At 37.6% G+C, this 15,461-nt stretch overlaps 1 protein-coding gene across 1 annotated transcript in view; it reads right to left on the reverse strand.

Moving 5' to 3' along the window:
• Positions 1–333: 333 nt before the first annotated feature.
• Positions 334–15,461, reverse strand: part of LOC149532388 (peptide methionine sulfoxide reductase A3-like) — a 60,826-nt gene continuing 45,698 nt past the window's right edge. The window contains exon 3 of the mRNA XM_089807536.1: positions 334–1,114. Within this exon, the coding sequence (XP_089663662.1) occupies positions 863–1,114 (252 nt within the window). The 3' untranslated portion in view covers positions 334–862. The remainder of the gene's footprint in view (positions 1,115–15,461) is intronic.

Genomic DNA, 15,461 nt, shown 5'->3' on the forward strand with positions numbered 1-15,461 from the left:
GATACATTTGTAATCAAAGTCATGAAATAATATCATAATATTACAAATCTAGTATCTCTAACTAATCAATGCATAAAATCAACCTAAAAAAATTTGACAATGATAACAGAAATGCGATCTAGGGACAGGCACTACAAAAAAGCTAAGATGAAAAAGAATTAGATGGTGCTTTGATCTTGTTGAAAACAGTAACAACTTTCTGATTTGAAGCACCCCCAAAAAGTTTTGATAGCTTGAAACACCTCATGATTGACTTTAATAGAAATGCTGCATAAAATTTCATTTCCTAGTACTAGAGAAACTTCATAAATACACATACCACAAAATAAGTAGTGTTCGCAACTTTTTAGATACGCATACCATTAAATAAGAAAATTTCTGCAGAAGTTGTTCTACAAGTGCAAGAATTACTAAGGGCCTTCCTTACAATACATGGAAAAGCCTGAGAAAACTGAACAACAAAAGTAAATGTTTATGCATATTCAAAATATCATCATCAAAGTTGAAAAGGAATGGAGCTTTCAAAGTTCCACTCTTTCTTGCATCCAATAACACCACCACCATATAATGTCTTCTCTTTTAGATAAGGCCAAAGTTGCCGCCAAACTATCAATCTAAAGTCAAGGTTACAATATCCCACCCAGTAAACCTATCAATTTATCGATATTAAGATAAATAAATACCAAATAACATTGAAGGAAGAGTTTAAACTGATAGTTGGACATTATATATCTCCTGACTATGTATGATATACCCCTCCAGTCAAAAGACTGGCAACCTCCAAAGATATACAACCTACATTTATTCATATTCATGTAAATTACCATGTTTAAAGAAAGAGATTGACACCACATATCCTTTTTCAGCCATAGCATCGAATTGGATCATTGCATCCCTTCGCTGCCGATTGTCTGAATCCAAATCGTCCTCCCTTTGCAAGGTATTGCTGATGATATTCCTCTGCCCTGTAGAATTTCTTTGCAGGCAAAATTTCTGTGACAATCTTTCTGTTCAACTTTTTCTGTTGTCTTTCAAGTGATTCACGTGCAGCTGTCTCCTGTTCTGGTGTATAAAAATAAATTCCAGATCTGTACTGTGTACCTACATCACCTCCCTGCCAAAATATTTCAGATGTCAGACACAATACAATTATTTATTTCTTCAGGTTGAACTTGGAATGTCATGGTGTTGTCTTTAATCATCATTCACTATTCAAGATGTCATACATATGTAATCCTGCCACTTGCACACAGGATAAAGAAGGTGGAAAAGTATAGCCAAGCATCAGAGCATGACTTGGGTCTCTCGTGTAACGATCATGTCTCTCATGTAACAATCATATCAGGGTTGCTAACAATTAGCCTTTTTGCTACACTCAATAAATCAATAGGGCATATTCAAACAGTAGCAACTTATTTGGACAGAAATCTAAACAGATTATTAAAATAAAAAAGAATTTTAAAGTTTGATTCTAAACTGCAACTATCATAATAATTGCAAAAGTAACTCAAAAGTTAATAGATTTCATTTGCCTTTATAGTTTGAGGAGAAAACATCCTTCTAAAAAGAATTATTCCTTATTTTCTCCTCTCGCCTCACACACCTATTCCCACCTTCATCACAGCCATTTCACAGACAATATCAGTTCAAATGTAAAAGCTGAAATTCAACATTATGCAAAAGTGATTAAGAAGAGTGTGTAGATATCCTTTGCCTTAATAGTTCAAGAAGAAAACATTTGTATAAACAACTTAACCAGATCGTCCCCTTTTCGCTCACACTTCTACTCGCACCTTGGCACAAACAAAAGAAGTTATGGCTTTTAGAATGAGGCACAGAGCCTTATTTTAGACTCTTATAAACAATAGCCTATGACATGACAACCGCATAGAATGTGTATGGACATCACGGAGGAAGTCAATAGGTTCATTAACTAAGAAAATTGTGTCCTCAATGTGTTTGTGACAGAGAAAATTACATTAACATAGACTTGCGAAGGATGGAATATATGAAACAAAATACAAGGAGATTTATGTAGTCACACAAAAAACACCCAAATAAAGCCAGAAATGAATACGCAGGGCACCAAAAATCAGACCATGGATCTTATTATCATAGTATGACCAAGTCTAAATTACCGATAATAAGATGCAAATTCTGTTATTTTACTGGACAAAAGTAACATGGAATTATACTTTTTACAGGAGTTAGGAAAAGATTAAAACCAATAAAAAATATCCATTCTTGAAAAGCATTGTAAGGTAGTTAGAACACAACACTAAGGACCAAACAGATACTTCCCAAGTGTGAATTTTTTATTTTAGAACAAACAGAAATCTGCACGACTGAGGCATCTACATAGTCCAGCCACATCATCAACATCTTGAAATATGCACATAAGGAACTTGCTAGAAAATATATTTAGTTACAATTACTTCAGTTGGAAGCAACCAATGCAAAATAGCAATCAAGGCTTGTGCAAACAATAGGTTCCTAGCTTTTCCAGCATCCCTTTCTTAAAGGTCACACCAATTCAACTGAGTTCTCTTATAAATTATAAAAGAGCATTCCAAAACATACTAAAACAACATAAAATATTTCAGAATCACCGGGAAACAGTATCTAAATCTTTTTGATGATGGAAGAGTAGGGAGAACATAGAGAGGCTCGCTATTTGGTACAAGGTAATTTTGTTAACAGCCGGTTCTGAATGTCTTGAACTTTTCTGGGATCCACTACGACACCTTTATTCATATCATATAACCCAAAAAGATCAACCAATTTTTTTCAAGCTATTTACTGTTTGGGTATATCTACTAAAATGGCCGCTGAGGTACTACTATGGAATCATGGACCATCAAAAGTACTTGAGAAAGTAAGGCTAATTGCATATAGACTGACATTTCCACCTCAATAAGCATAACTCAGATCATGTAGTTTTACTTTGAGATTACGTACACATCACATCATGTGACTAATTGGTTTACAGTCCAAAATTAAACCCTAGGAAGAATTTCAATTTCAACTAAACCTCCCTCTCGAGGAGGAAATCTGGTAAAGATAAAATTCCAATGGATACATGTTTACAGAATTGAACCAATGAAGAGAGATCGCAAAAAATTACCCCTACTCATAAATTCCGTTGAGTTCTCCAAGAGGAATGTGAGAACCATTCTGTGCTTTGGTTTTAAGCAATGATCATGCAACTGGTAAAGAACAGAATACTTATTGTAGTATCTTAGTTCAAAGGTCACTTTCATGATGCAGGACCAAGTCTTGAATATGATAAATCATTAATTTGATTTACTGATTGAAGATTTGTTATGTAATATTGGCCAAAACATGCATTGGCCAAAGGTTCATTAACTAGGCTAGGAAATAATACATACAGTGAAGTAAGTTAGGATGGGTATAGAACAATAGATCCAATCTATTAGAAAAAAAAGAATGATGGAGCATATATCAGAAGAGGCAACTAAAATATTCTTTTATATTTCTTTTAATGAGTAAATTATATTGCTGTATTTTTCAGAAAATAAAGTACTGCAACATAACACAATATTGAGCTAGAAACAACCCAATAGGGTGAAAACTTGGTAGAAGCAACTGATCTTCTTCCCAGGCATATTACACATAAAAAAGGATGATACAAACACAATATTGATCTCCATTACTCTTGAATGAAGAAGATATAACAATCAATTTCCCTTCCTCTCTTCTATTCATCTATGCTTAAACCCAAGATTACATTCCATATATAGATTTCCAAAGAGTTTTGGAAAAAGAAGAAACATATGACCTTTCATCTCCTCTTTTTGTGACCTCACCTTCCCTTATATTTGTTGTTCATGCTGGGGTATCTACTTGGTAACTAGAAATTGTATGGATGCCAATTTATTTCATATTCCATCTTACGTAGTCTGTTAACAATTCCACACTGAAAGGAGTCCAGGATGAATCCACACCTGCAGTATAGTCTCTGTGAGGTGCAGTTCTGCAGTGCTATTAAACACCTGCCCATGTACATGTTTCACTTTTTTATTCAGATTTCCTGTTCTATTCACAAATGTACAAGTTCAATTAACTCTTTGGTACATATTCTGATCTTTAAGGAGCTTTCGATCCCACAAAAACTTAAATTCAACATATGAGAAAATGCCCCCCCCCCCCCCCCATTCGCAACATCTTGTATGCATCAATTTGTGTAAAAACTACAAGTTTTTGTAATGCTCAAAGTATGCTACAATCTTAGTTGCTTAAAACAAGTGTTACATGCTGTTGATGCGAGTTTTGTGTCACTTACATAACATATTAGGATTTGAATATTCGATACGGGATATCAAACATGCAACTCCTCTCTTGAAAAGTTATTACTCAGGAAGACATAAGCAATAGCTCCAATGTTCCTTACACCATTGGATACTCGCTCACTTTTATCGATGTGATTTGCTGGTAATCACGTAGGCGGCCTTACGTAAATTGTTGAGGATGACTTGGACTTTGATGGGATGAAGGTGATGGTGGCTCGGTTTGTGAAATGTGCGGAAGCAGATAATGTTGATGGTCGCGATGATGGAGGGTGTGTCTGCCGATGATGATGTTGATGGGAAAGCGATGGTTGTGGAAGGTGAATGGATGAGTTCTATCACTTGATCTACTCTAACTTTCTTCTCTCTAAACTTCAACAACCCAACTACTCACTATTCTACTCCTATTCCTATGAATGGAAGGTTAGCAAATGGACAGGGATCGAACCTAATGAGAGTTGACCACCAGCCTCACTTCCACAGGTGCAATGATTCAAAGGAAAAATAAACTAGCTTACCACACAAAGCTTCCCAACCAGCCGCTAGGATGCTAGTGGTCTAGTATTAATCCCTATCAAACATTTACCAATGCTACCATACAACTATTCATCTACATTAACTTCACTTAAACAACTTCAAATGCAACCAACTTTAACAACTTGAAAGAAAATCTAACTAAGTGGAAGTAGAAAACATGCAATAACACCCAATGTTCTTGATCAACATGCCAATCGCAACAATGAAAAAGAGAGCAATTTTGGTATTATTTTCGCAACAATTTCTCTGACACTTTACAAATGAGAGCAAATGGCCTTTTATAATGGCCAAAAATACAACAGACGGTGGAGATCAAAATAAGATCAACGATCCAAATTGGATCCTCAAAACCCTAATTAGGGTTGCCACCCCATCGGCCAATGAGAAGCTGCCACCTCATCAATGGACCAATGAAAAAAGTGCAAAAAGTGGCAACCAATGAGAAGGCACCAAAATGGTGGCCAATCAGAAATAGACACTTGTCCTATTCTAGAAGAAAGGGAAATTGCCACTTGGGCTTACATCAAATGATCTTCTAATATAACTCTTCCCTTTTCTTTCATCTTCTTAGCTAAGGCAATGAACTTAGCTAGCCTTTCGTTAACTTCTTCCATAGGAGGACAAGGTGTGTGCTTCGCCTTGAGTTCCACTCACTTTTGTACAATCTAGCAATTAGGTAGAACAGATAGGAGCTCATGTAGAATTGCCTTTGGTTTTGCACGGTTCTGAGTTGCAATTCTAAGTTCTCGCTTATGATCTTGGCCCAATCGAACCTTCTTTTCCCTTTCTCAATCTCATCAATGAAGAAGTACATCCAGTTTTCAAATCTCATCCCTTGAGCTAGGCCCATGATCCGACTGAGAAGAACAACAAGATCACCATATTCTGGTTTGAAATCTACCATTGTAAGCCTCGATGATCTATTAACTCCTTTTCTTCCCTCGCGTATCCAATTCGGCTTTAGATGCATGTAATAGGCTCCTTGGTTATCTTGAAATGACTTAGTTGCTTGATCCATCATTACAATCGTCATGCCCTTGTACTGGGGAATGTTAAATGTTTCTTCAATCGCTTGTTCGCCAATGCTGGCCAACACTCTCTTCCCTTCATCAAAAATGATGGAATTACTGCTTAGATCAAATCCGGATGCACATTCCATAATCAATTCTGGACAAGGCAATGTGGGAGGAAAGGCTGCTGCGTGTACAATTCCACTCTTGTAAATCCTTTTTGCCAAGGGGGATTGTCCTTCCTTCAGTCTGTCCCTCATCCGTATCATGTCCACTGTACAGATATTGGTGTCAATTATTCTCTTCATTTTCGAGAAGAAGGAAGTATTGGGCATCATATCCTCTTTGTCTTTCTTAGTGTTTGCCCGCTTGGGATTCTTACTTGCACTATCATCCTCCATGCTCGTCGCCCTATTACGAGATGGTAGAGTGGTGGACCAAAAGGCAAGAAGAACCAAGTGGAGCAATCCTTAGACTAGAACGAAAGATGGATGTCAGCTTAAGCACTCCTTGCAACTCTAGACGATGAAAATTCACCTTAACCGATAAACTTACAGCGACTGTTCGGAACCTAGGATATGACTTTCAAGAAGCTCAAATCCCTTTGCAAATTAGAAATTTACACTCCTAAAACTATCCAACACTTGCCTTCTATGCAAAAATCAAACTTTCATATGTATCTCTTCTCCCAACAAAATTGCCAAAATCTGGTATAAATATGCAATCCTAAGTAGGAAAAAATCAGAACTTCACCATGAATTGCTCAAAAATCAGAATCAGATCTGCCTCAATAAAATGCCAAGAATGAAAAATTTTGCCTTTGTCTCAAATTTGCCCATGCATGAAGTCTGAAATCTGCCCAAAATGCTACCTAGGGCACAAATCGCAGCCCACAAATGGAGGAGAAAACCACCAAAATATGCAAAAATTTGCCCACAAGAAAAATCGCCAAGGTCTGAAAATGGAGAAATGCAAACAAAAATTGCCCAAGCATGAAAAAAACTGCCTTCCACTAAATTCGCCTCCACAAAATTCACCCAAGTCTGGAAAAAATCTGCTGCTCCACAAAATTCGCCCACATGGAGAGGAAGAAATGATTTGTGAAAATGAAATGGGGAGGAGACTCCCTTTATAGCCAATTTTCTTTCTCCATAAAGCTAGCCTACATGGTCTAGGAGAAAACAAAAAACAAAAATTAAATTCAAGTTAAGGCTCACAATTAAATACTTAGCTCAAAAAAAAATTAATTTTGCCAAAAGAAAATTGCACTTTTAAATTTACCAATTAGCTCCAATTGCAAAATGAAATTAAACGGCCTTGAGGGTGTTAAATATTTCCATTTAATGAGGGTTTAGTAATTAATATGTCATTAAATTTGGATTTTGGCTAACCAAAAGCCATTTTTTCAATACTAAATTACTAAATTCATTAAAAACTTAAAAGTTTTCAAGGCAATTAATCCAATTAAAGCCAATTTTTTTGCAATTTTCTACCAAATCGATTTTGCCAAGCTAAAAATTAAAAAATTAAAATTGCATTTAGAACCAAAAATCGATTTTTTGCACTTTTCCTCATTTCAGCAAAATTAAAAAATTTCACCAAAAAAAAAAATTTGAGATTTTTCCAAAACCTTAAGTCTAATAAAAATTTCTCTTTTGAAAATTATCCAAATTTACAGAGTTAAAACCAAATTTCAAAAGAAAACGTCTAAGTGCAAAATTCACAATTTTATCCTGCCAAGTTGAAATTAACTTAGAAAATTATTCGGCCTAAGGATAAAATTGATAGCTCTGGAAAATCAAGTTGAAACTAGGTGAAAATAAGCTAAGCCTCCCAAATTTGTCCTAAAGGTGCCAAGGCGTGAAATTTTCAAAACTCAAAAAATTTTGGGCAATCCAAAAATTTGCCGAGGTGATTAAAAGAAAAAGGGGGTCCCCAAGATTTGGGGCAATGTGTGAAAACCTCACAACACATGTTACAAGGAATTACATTATGATGCAATAAGAAGTTACAATCTTACAATGCTCAAGCACATGCTCATAATGCTGGACATTCTCTTTCTCAAAAAATAGACACGAACTTGCAATAGGGCTGCTCATGTTACCAAAACTCAACAACCTTGCTAGAATCCTCTCGCCTTCATGTAAAAATGGAAATTACATACAACACCAAGATATTCTTCCTATAGTGCTTGCACAGTTTCAACAGAAGGCTTATATGTGATACAACACCCAAGAACCTGCATTAGTGTTGTCCCTGTGGTAGCCATACATCCTTCATCACTTAATCATGCAAATGGAACATAACTGTACTTTTACTTTTCACATAAAAGATAGGTGGATTACAACATGCAAAATAAATTTGCTGCAAGTTGCCCATGTTCTAGGTATCCATACTATCAACACCCACAGCATGTATATATACTGTCCATGTTACCCATACATGCTTAATCATATGCTTATGCAAATGGAACAAAACTACACTTTCACAATTCTGGCATACAACATGTGATAACAATTTGCTACAAGCTGCCCCTACTCTCAACAAGTGATACAACTGCCAAGAACAGGGGTAAGTGTTAAGTTTTTGCATTTCTGATTTAAACTGTGATCAATTTTTCATCATCAACATTTTCGTACTCTCTAGCTGTTGCTTCATCCTGATGACGGATCATGTAGTATGATCTGAAACATTGATGATGAAAAATTGAACAGAGTTTAAACCAGAAATGCAAAAATCTATTATGATGAACTGTAGAAATTATAGAACTCTAATGCATAGTGTTGTGCATATTACTTGTATTTGCTTTACCCCTTGCTTGGTCATGCAAATGGAACAGAACTGCAATCTTACATGCATGGCTCCTAACATGTGAAAAAAAAATTGTTTCAACCTGCCCATGTTGCTTTAACATGATTATATTTGCTAGAAGAATGATGTCTTTATGCATCTACAATCTACACTACCCATGCTTCAATAATGTATGTGCTCCTGTTTGCTGTTTTCTCTGCTATTGTTTTCTTATGCAAATACTCTACACTACCAATGCTTGCTACACATGATACTGTTCACTGTTTTCTCAGCTGATCAAAAACTGAAGACTATCATGTGTTGAACACTGTGAGTCCAGGTAGATCTCCGCTGGCTGATCTCCATTTTGGCTTGCATTTTTTTTTTGCTACTCCACAAATTTCAAAATCTCCATTACTGCAAAAATCTTAAAATTTTCGAACTTAAGTCAAATTCAAATCACCCTTCACAATTTTTTGTCGGCATTCCTCACTGGATGTGAAATCATTATGATGCAGAGCTCTCCCTTAAAGAAGCAACTATGGTGTGGTGTGGCCTTAGATTGCTTCAAGTACCCCAAAATAGAGTCAAGAGAGGGCTCTACACCTTTGGAATGAAGTTACTCCAAAACATGGCCTAGGCACCCAAAAGAGCACAACTAGGTCTTACAACACAAAATCTCCAAATATTTGGTTTACGCTTGAAATGGGAACCTATGAGTGTATAGGGGAATGGAAAGGTTCCACAATACTTAGCCAACTCAAACTGGTGGGTTTGATCTGCCTATCTTGTTTCCAAGGACCATAAATAGCAAAATTGCCTTTTAGGCCTAATTGCTAGGTTTTGTGAAGGAAACACAAAATTGATGATTGACCAGGTTAGGTTATCAATTGGGAAACATGTAGGTGTCTATAAGAGATCATTATCCACCCTTAGGTTGGTTTCATCCATCCTCCAAGCACCTGCAACACTTCAACACCTGCTGTCCTACACCAAACACAGAGATGTTTGGTCTAGGGCTTGCTAGCAAAATTGGTTGTCTCACTTTCCATCTCCCATCCTTCTGGTACCAATTTGTACATCCTCCTAACTTGCATTTCACCAAGTGGCATGAAGTTTTCACTGTGGGGATGCAAGTTAGGGCGTCATTCCTAAAACTAGTCACCAAATGGAGGATTTTGGTTGCACTCGAGAAGTAAGTTCAAATAACTTTACTTGCAGAGTACTTCAAACCCTCAAAACCAATTGCATTCTTCTATTAAGATGTTCAGGATTCCAAATCAATCCCTCATACACATGTGCCAATCCGTACTCGTCCGTATACCATGGAAATGTAGCATTTTACGATAAAAATGGGATCTTTTATTGATTCAAAATGCAAACTTACATTCTGTGTGTTGTGTCTTCCACCTGCCTGAAAGAGCTATTTGAAGACCTTTCCCAACTAATCCTACCGATTTTCAAAGGTTGTGACTATTGGGAGTGATTAGGTGAAAGTTTGTTAAATGTAACGAAAAACTGACAGTCTTGCCGAGCAGTCAGTATTAGCCGAGCCTACTCGATCATTGAAGACAGCTCCCCCGTATGTGCCGAGTATTTCAGTGTTAATCAAGTTTGGAGATAGTGTCGACCGAGTTGGGTCGATTAACAAAGGAAAGTCAGAGTAAACTCTACACCAGTAATTCTCAAGCACTACCAAGCTCCCAGACCATGCCAAGTTGGGTCGGTTAACAAAGGATTCCCAGTGTTAGCCAAGTACACAGTTTTAGAAGGCTAAGAACACACCTATCTTATCCTAGGACTAAGATGTGCCTAATGATCATAGTCAAAAACCCATGGTTTATAAAACAACAATGGTGACTAGGCCTTACAAGTAGGCTTGATTTATTAGATAACTATTTCTACCTATGCTCCATGGAGTTTCCGAGATGGGGACATTTTAGGGGATGGGAACGTGTTTCTAGTACGGGTACGGGTCGAAGCCAAAATTTAGGGGATGGGACCTCAGAGGACGGCTATAAAATATAGGGGATTTTAAATTTTTTATATATGGAGAATTAGACTTCTTTAAAGATATATTTTAAATATGCATATCATAACAATAATAACATTGATAAACCATTCACCATAGAATACCTGGAAATTGAAAACTATCAAGATTAAAATCAAAATGAGAATATGATATGATAATATAATAATATGATATATGATATATCCGAATATCGCATACAATTAGCAAAAACACCCAAAGGCTCCCAGTATCAATCTATCATCATCATGCATGAAATCAAAATGACATAATTTCTAATGAAAGTAAATACTAGAAGTGTAAATGAGATGTCCAAGTCCATAATAATCAAAAGCAATAATGTATCTGAGTATCTGCAAAGCGGAAAGCCAAATATATGGCTGTCCTCTAGGAATCTAAATCTCTATCTAAATCAAGATCATCATCAGTCTCTTCCTCTGAATCACTGGCAGGGCTAGGCAGAGGGTCCTCATCCAATGGAACACCAAGCAGCCCTGGGGGTGTGTTATCCTCATCAATCTGCAATGCATCTTCAGGATTAACATCCCAACGTAGTGCTGGAGTCTGTCAATACTCAAGACTCTGTCGCTCCTATAGTCGCAATACACTATGAACAACCACAAGCTTCTCCGATCATCTAGAGGTAAGGTTGTTCCTCTTGACCGATTGAATGAAGCTATATGTAGACCAATTCCTCTCTGTAGCAGAGGAACTCGCAACCTGTGAGAGAAGACAGGTGGCAAGGCCTTTCAGCTCAGGTGCATCTCTACCATGCCATGTCCACCATCCAATCGGGTCCTTTTGAGCTAATGTAGCTCTATCAGTCCTCGCCTCTGGTCTACCAAATGTTGGACCACAAAGATTGGCAAAGTCAAGCCATTGCCCTCGAATTTTTGCAACATCCTCTGCACTATACATTTTTGAAAGGGCCTTGAAGAAGCCCTCCTTCACCTATATTGAACAAACAAAAATTAAGAAGTGAGAACTTCAAGTTTATAAACTTTACAAATAAAATAAAAAATTTAAAAACGTGTTATAAAATCAGAATTCTTTAATAAATTAAACTCATCTCTTCATCACTAGATGTAGGCACTCTCTCAGGCCTTGGTGCATACCATTTTGGATTGACTACATAGGCTGCCATATGAAATGGGGTATTCATAGTGTTCCACCTTTTCGTTACAATGGGCTTAAGATGCTCTTCATAGAACTCCAAAGTAGGTTCCTTATCTTTAACAGCTTGCTTGATCTGCCCAAGCATGCTATCAAAGGTCTCATAAATCTCTCCAAGGCTAGGAGAGTCAATATTAGCATATCTAATGACCTGCACAATAGAGTCAATGAAGGAGCAAATGTATTTGCAAATGAAAGAAAATTGCAAGTGAGAAACATCATATGTTAAAAAATCAGCAAGTGCTTAAATCATAAATGTTTTTATTAAATCAGCAATAACAATTATGATGTCAATTATTTAAGTTTCTTACATCATTGTGGTCCACCAATTCTCATCCAGGATTCTTCATTTGACAAGTCTTCCATCTGGGGTCCTTGATTTATGCCATCTATTCCACTCTGCATTGACCACCATGGATTGTAAGGCCTCTTGGACCTCAAGCATCCTCTCCAACAAAATGAAGTAGCTAGCATATCGAGATGTCCTAAATAATGCAAGCGATGTGTGATGATTGCAAATAAACATTTGCATGTCTCTAGCCTCAGACACCATAGTCTTTATCCAATCAATTTTCCCCAAGTCCTTCGAGGTGTTATTCAATGCATGTACACAACATGGGATCCAAAAAATGTGTCTATAGGTGCTCTCTACTATCAATCTAGCTGATTTACACACCCGGGCAGAATCAGTGACCACTTGCACAACATTTGAAGCCCCTACCTCTTCTATAGCATCCTTCAAAATCTGAAATTGGAAGGATGCATCCTTTTTTCCCGAACAATCAACGGCTCTAAGAAAATAGGCCCCTGCCATACTAGTGACAATAAGATTGATGAGTGGCCGATGTTTGATATCAGTCCAACCATCCATGGTGATAGTACATCCATCACTCATCCATGTTTGTCTCATATCCTCCATCAAAATGTTTACTTTTGAGTACTCTTTGTCAAGGATAGTGGTGTGTAATTTAGTCTCTCCTAGTGGTACAAATGAGGGACCAGCAGCATAGATATCTTTGCACATTTGTTTATAGAATGAGGAACGAAAAACATGGTATGGTATGCCATGAGCAACAAAAAATCTGCCAATGGACTCTTCAGCTCTCTCTTTTGCTTGTATGTTGAATAAATCAGCCACATTGGTATCTCTCTTAGTCTTGGCCTTTCCCTTCCCTTTACTAGCAGTGCCAGTGGGAGTCAATGAGGGTGTGAGTGTGCTACTTGTAGAACCCCCGGATTTCAATAACTACCCCTCCACATACAACGTATTGGCCTCAAGTTTTTCTTCCTCCGTAATTTTTTTGCAACCTTTCACCCCTTGCCCACCTATCCATAAAAGATGGCAATACACTCGTGTAGCTCCCAAAATAATGTTTCTTACATATATGACACTCCCATTCCCTACGACCCCCCAAATTTCTCTTCTTATTCTTGTCTACTTTTGTGGCAAATTGTAGGAGAGGTTTCTTACGGTTGAATGGGCCCTTGGCATATTGTTTTAGGGCTTTGGAAGGGCACTCAAATGGATTAAGCATTGCATCTTCCATAGGGACATCTATATTAGGCTCGTCAATGGCTGCCCCAAGTCTTTTTCTTGGTCTTTGTAATTGTGACACTTGGGTTTCTTGCATGGCAACTTCCATGCTATCACTACTTCCCTCACTCTCACTGCTGCTCATGTTTTTGCCTTTGGATTTTACAATGATTTATAGTATACTGCTGCAATTTATAGAAAAAAAAACATTTCAGTGTTCCATTCAACATGCCCTCCCATTCAACATGCCCTCTCTATGTCATTGAAAAAATTGAAAAATGACAACAAAAAACAATGAAGTTTGAATCAAACAAAAATAAAATAAAAAACATACCTGGAATGAAGTAGAAATGAAGGCAAAACCTCCTCTTCCACCTCCAAAACACACTCTTCTTTTGTTGTTGCTGTTTTCCTCTTCCTCTTCCCAACTTGTAAACAACTCCAAATGAGCAATGAACTCCAACTTTAACTATTTAAGAAGACACATTAGGGTTCCCCTAGTTTAGAAACTTATAACATCTATGTGGGCCTCGAGCGGAATAGAAAAGACTAAAATAAAAACTTTTTTTTTTTTTTAACTCACCCGCAGCCGGCTGGAAAATCGAGAAGGGCGTGGGCCAAAGGGTACGGGCGAGAGATGGGAACGGCACCCCCGGTACGAAAATTCGTACCCCCATTTTGAAGCAAAATTTTTTGGAAGTTTCAAGGACCGTCCCCTTTTCACTCCAACCGAGACGTCGCAGGGTACGGCCAAAATCGGCACCCGTGTCCCCATTTCGTACTTGGTGCAAGTACAAGGGTACAAAGGTAGAGGACGCGTCCCCGTGGAGCATAGATTTCTACCTATTACAAATGTCTCTTAGGTACAAATGCCCTTGAGTAGAACTCATGTAGAGTTAAAATGATAGATGCTCTTGGAGAATGGAGGGTTAGGTGCTCCTACACCATACTCCCTTGCTTGAAAAACTCAAGTCTCACTTGAGGATAGTTGTTGAACAGAGGTGCCATGCTTGGCAATGCATTCTTCATTCATCCATGTAGCATCTATGTCTGGAAGACCCTTCCACTTGACCAAGTAGTCAGTATAGGTCTTCTTCCTTGTCTTCTTGACCACCTTAGAATCCAAAATCTTTTCCAACTGAAGTGGTTGGCTAGGTGGTAGATCCTTGATCCATTCTGCATGTTCATCAGCATCCTACATTACATCATTAGTACCTGCATCACCTTTGAAAAAGGTGAGATCAAAAACATTAAAGATAGGAGAAATTGATATGGTAGGAGGTAATGAAATTTTATATGCATTTTCTCCAAATTTGTGTAATATCTAATAGGGTCCAATCTTTCTCATCTGCAATTTTGTGTGTCCCCTTGGTAGTCTTGCTTTATTCAAATAAGCCCATACTTGATCTCGTTCTTTGAATGAAACATGTCTCTTTTTCTTGTCTGCCTCTTGTTTGTATCTTGCAGTGTTCTAATCCAAAGTATCTCTGACCTGATCATGAATTTGTTTGATCCATGCTGAGAATTCCTCACCTTGTGCACTAGTTTTGAACTCACTTGGTAAGTCTCTCAATTCCATAACTCCTCTAGGATGGAATCCACAGTTTACTTGGAATGGTGTCTTCCTTGTTGACCTCTTCATTGAGCCATTGAAGGCAAGTTCTACTTGAGGGAGGATCACATCCCATGTCTGCTCATGTTGCTTTGTTAGACACCTTAAAAGGTTGCCTAATGATCTATTGACCACTTTAGTCTGCCCATCTGTTTGTGGATGGTAGGTAGAGCTGTAGGATTGATTTGTGCCCAACCTTTTCCATAGGGTCCTCCAAAAATGACCTTGGAATTCCACATCTCTTTGTGAGATAATGGATGTTGGTAGTCCATGAATCTTGACTTTAAAAAACAAGTTAGCAATATGTGAAGCATCATTAGAGCTCTTACAAGGAACAAAATGAGCCATTTTACTAAATTTGTCTACAATAACAAAAATGCTATCAAAACCTTATCTTGTCCTTCGAAGACCTAAGGCAAAATCCATGCTCACACTGTCCCATGGCTTGGTCAGAATGGGTAAGGGCTGA

The sequence above is a fragment of the Cupressus sempervirens genome, chromosome 10 (genome assembly GCF_028749045.1).
Source record: "Cupressus sempervirens isolate cs-2001-9-10 chromosome 10, ASM2874904v1, whole genome shotgun sequence".
NCBI lineage: Eukaryota > Viridiplantae > Streptophyta > Pinopsida > Cupressales > Cupressaceae > Cupressus > Cupressus sempervirens.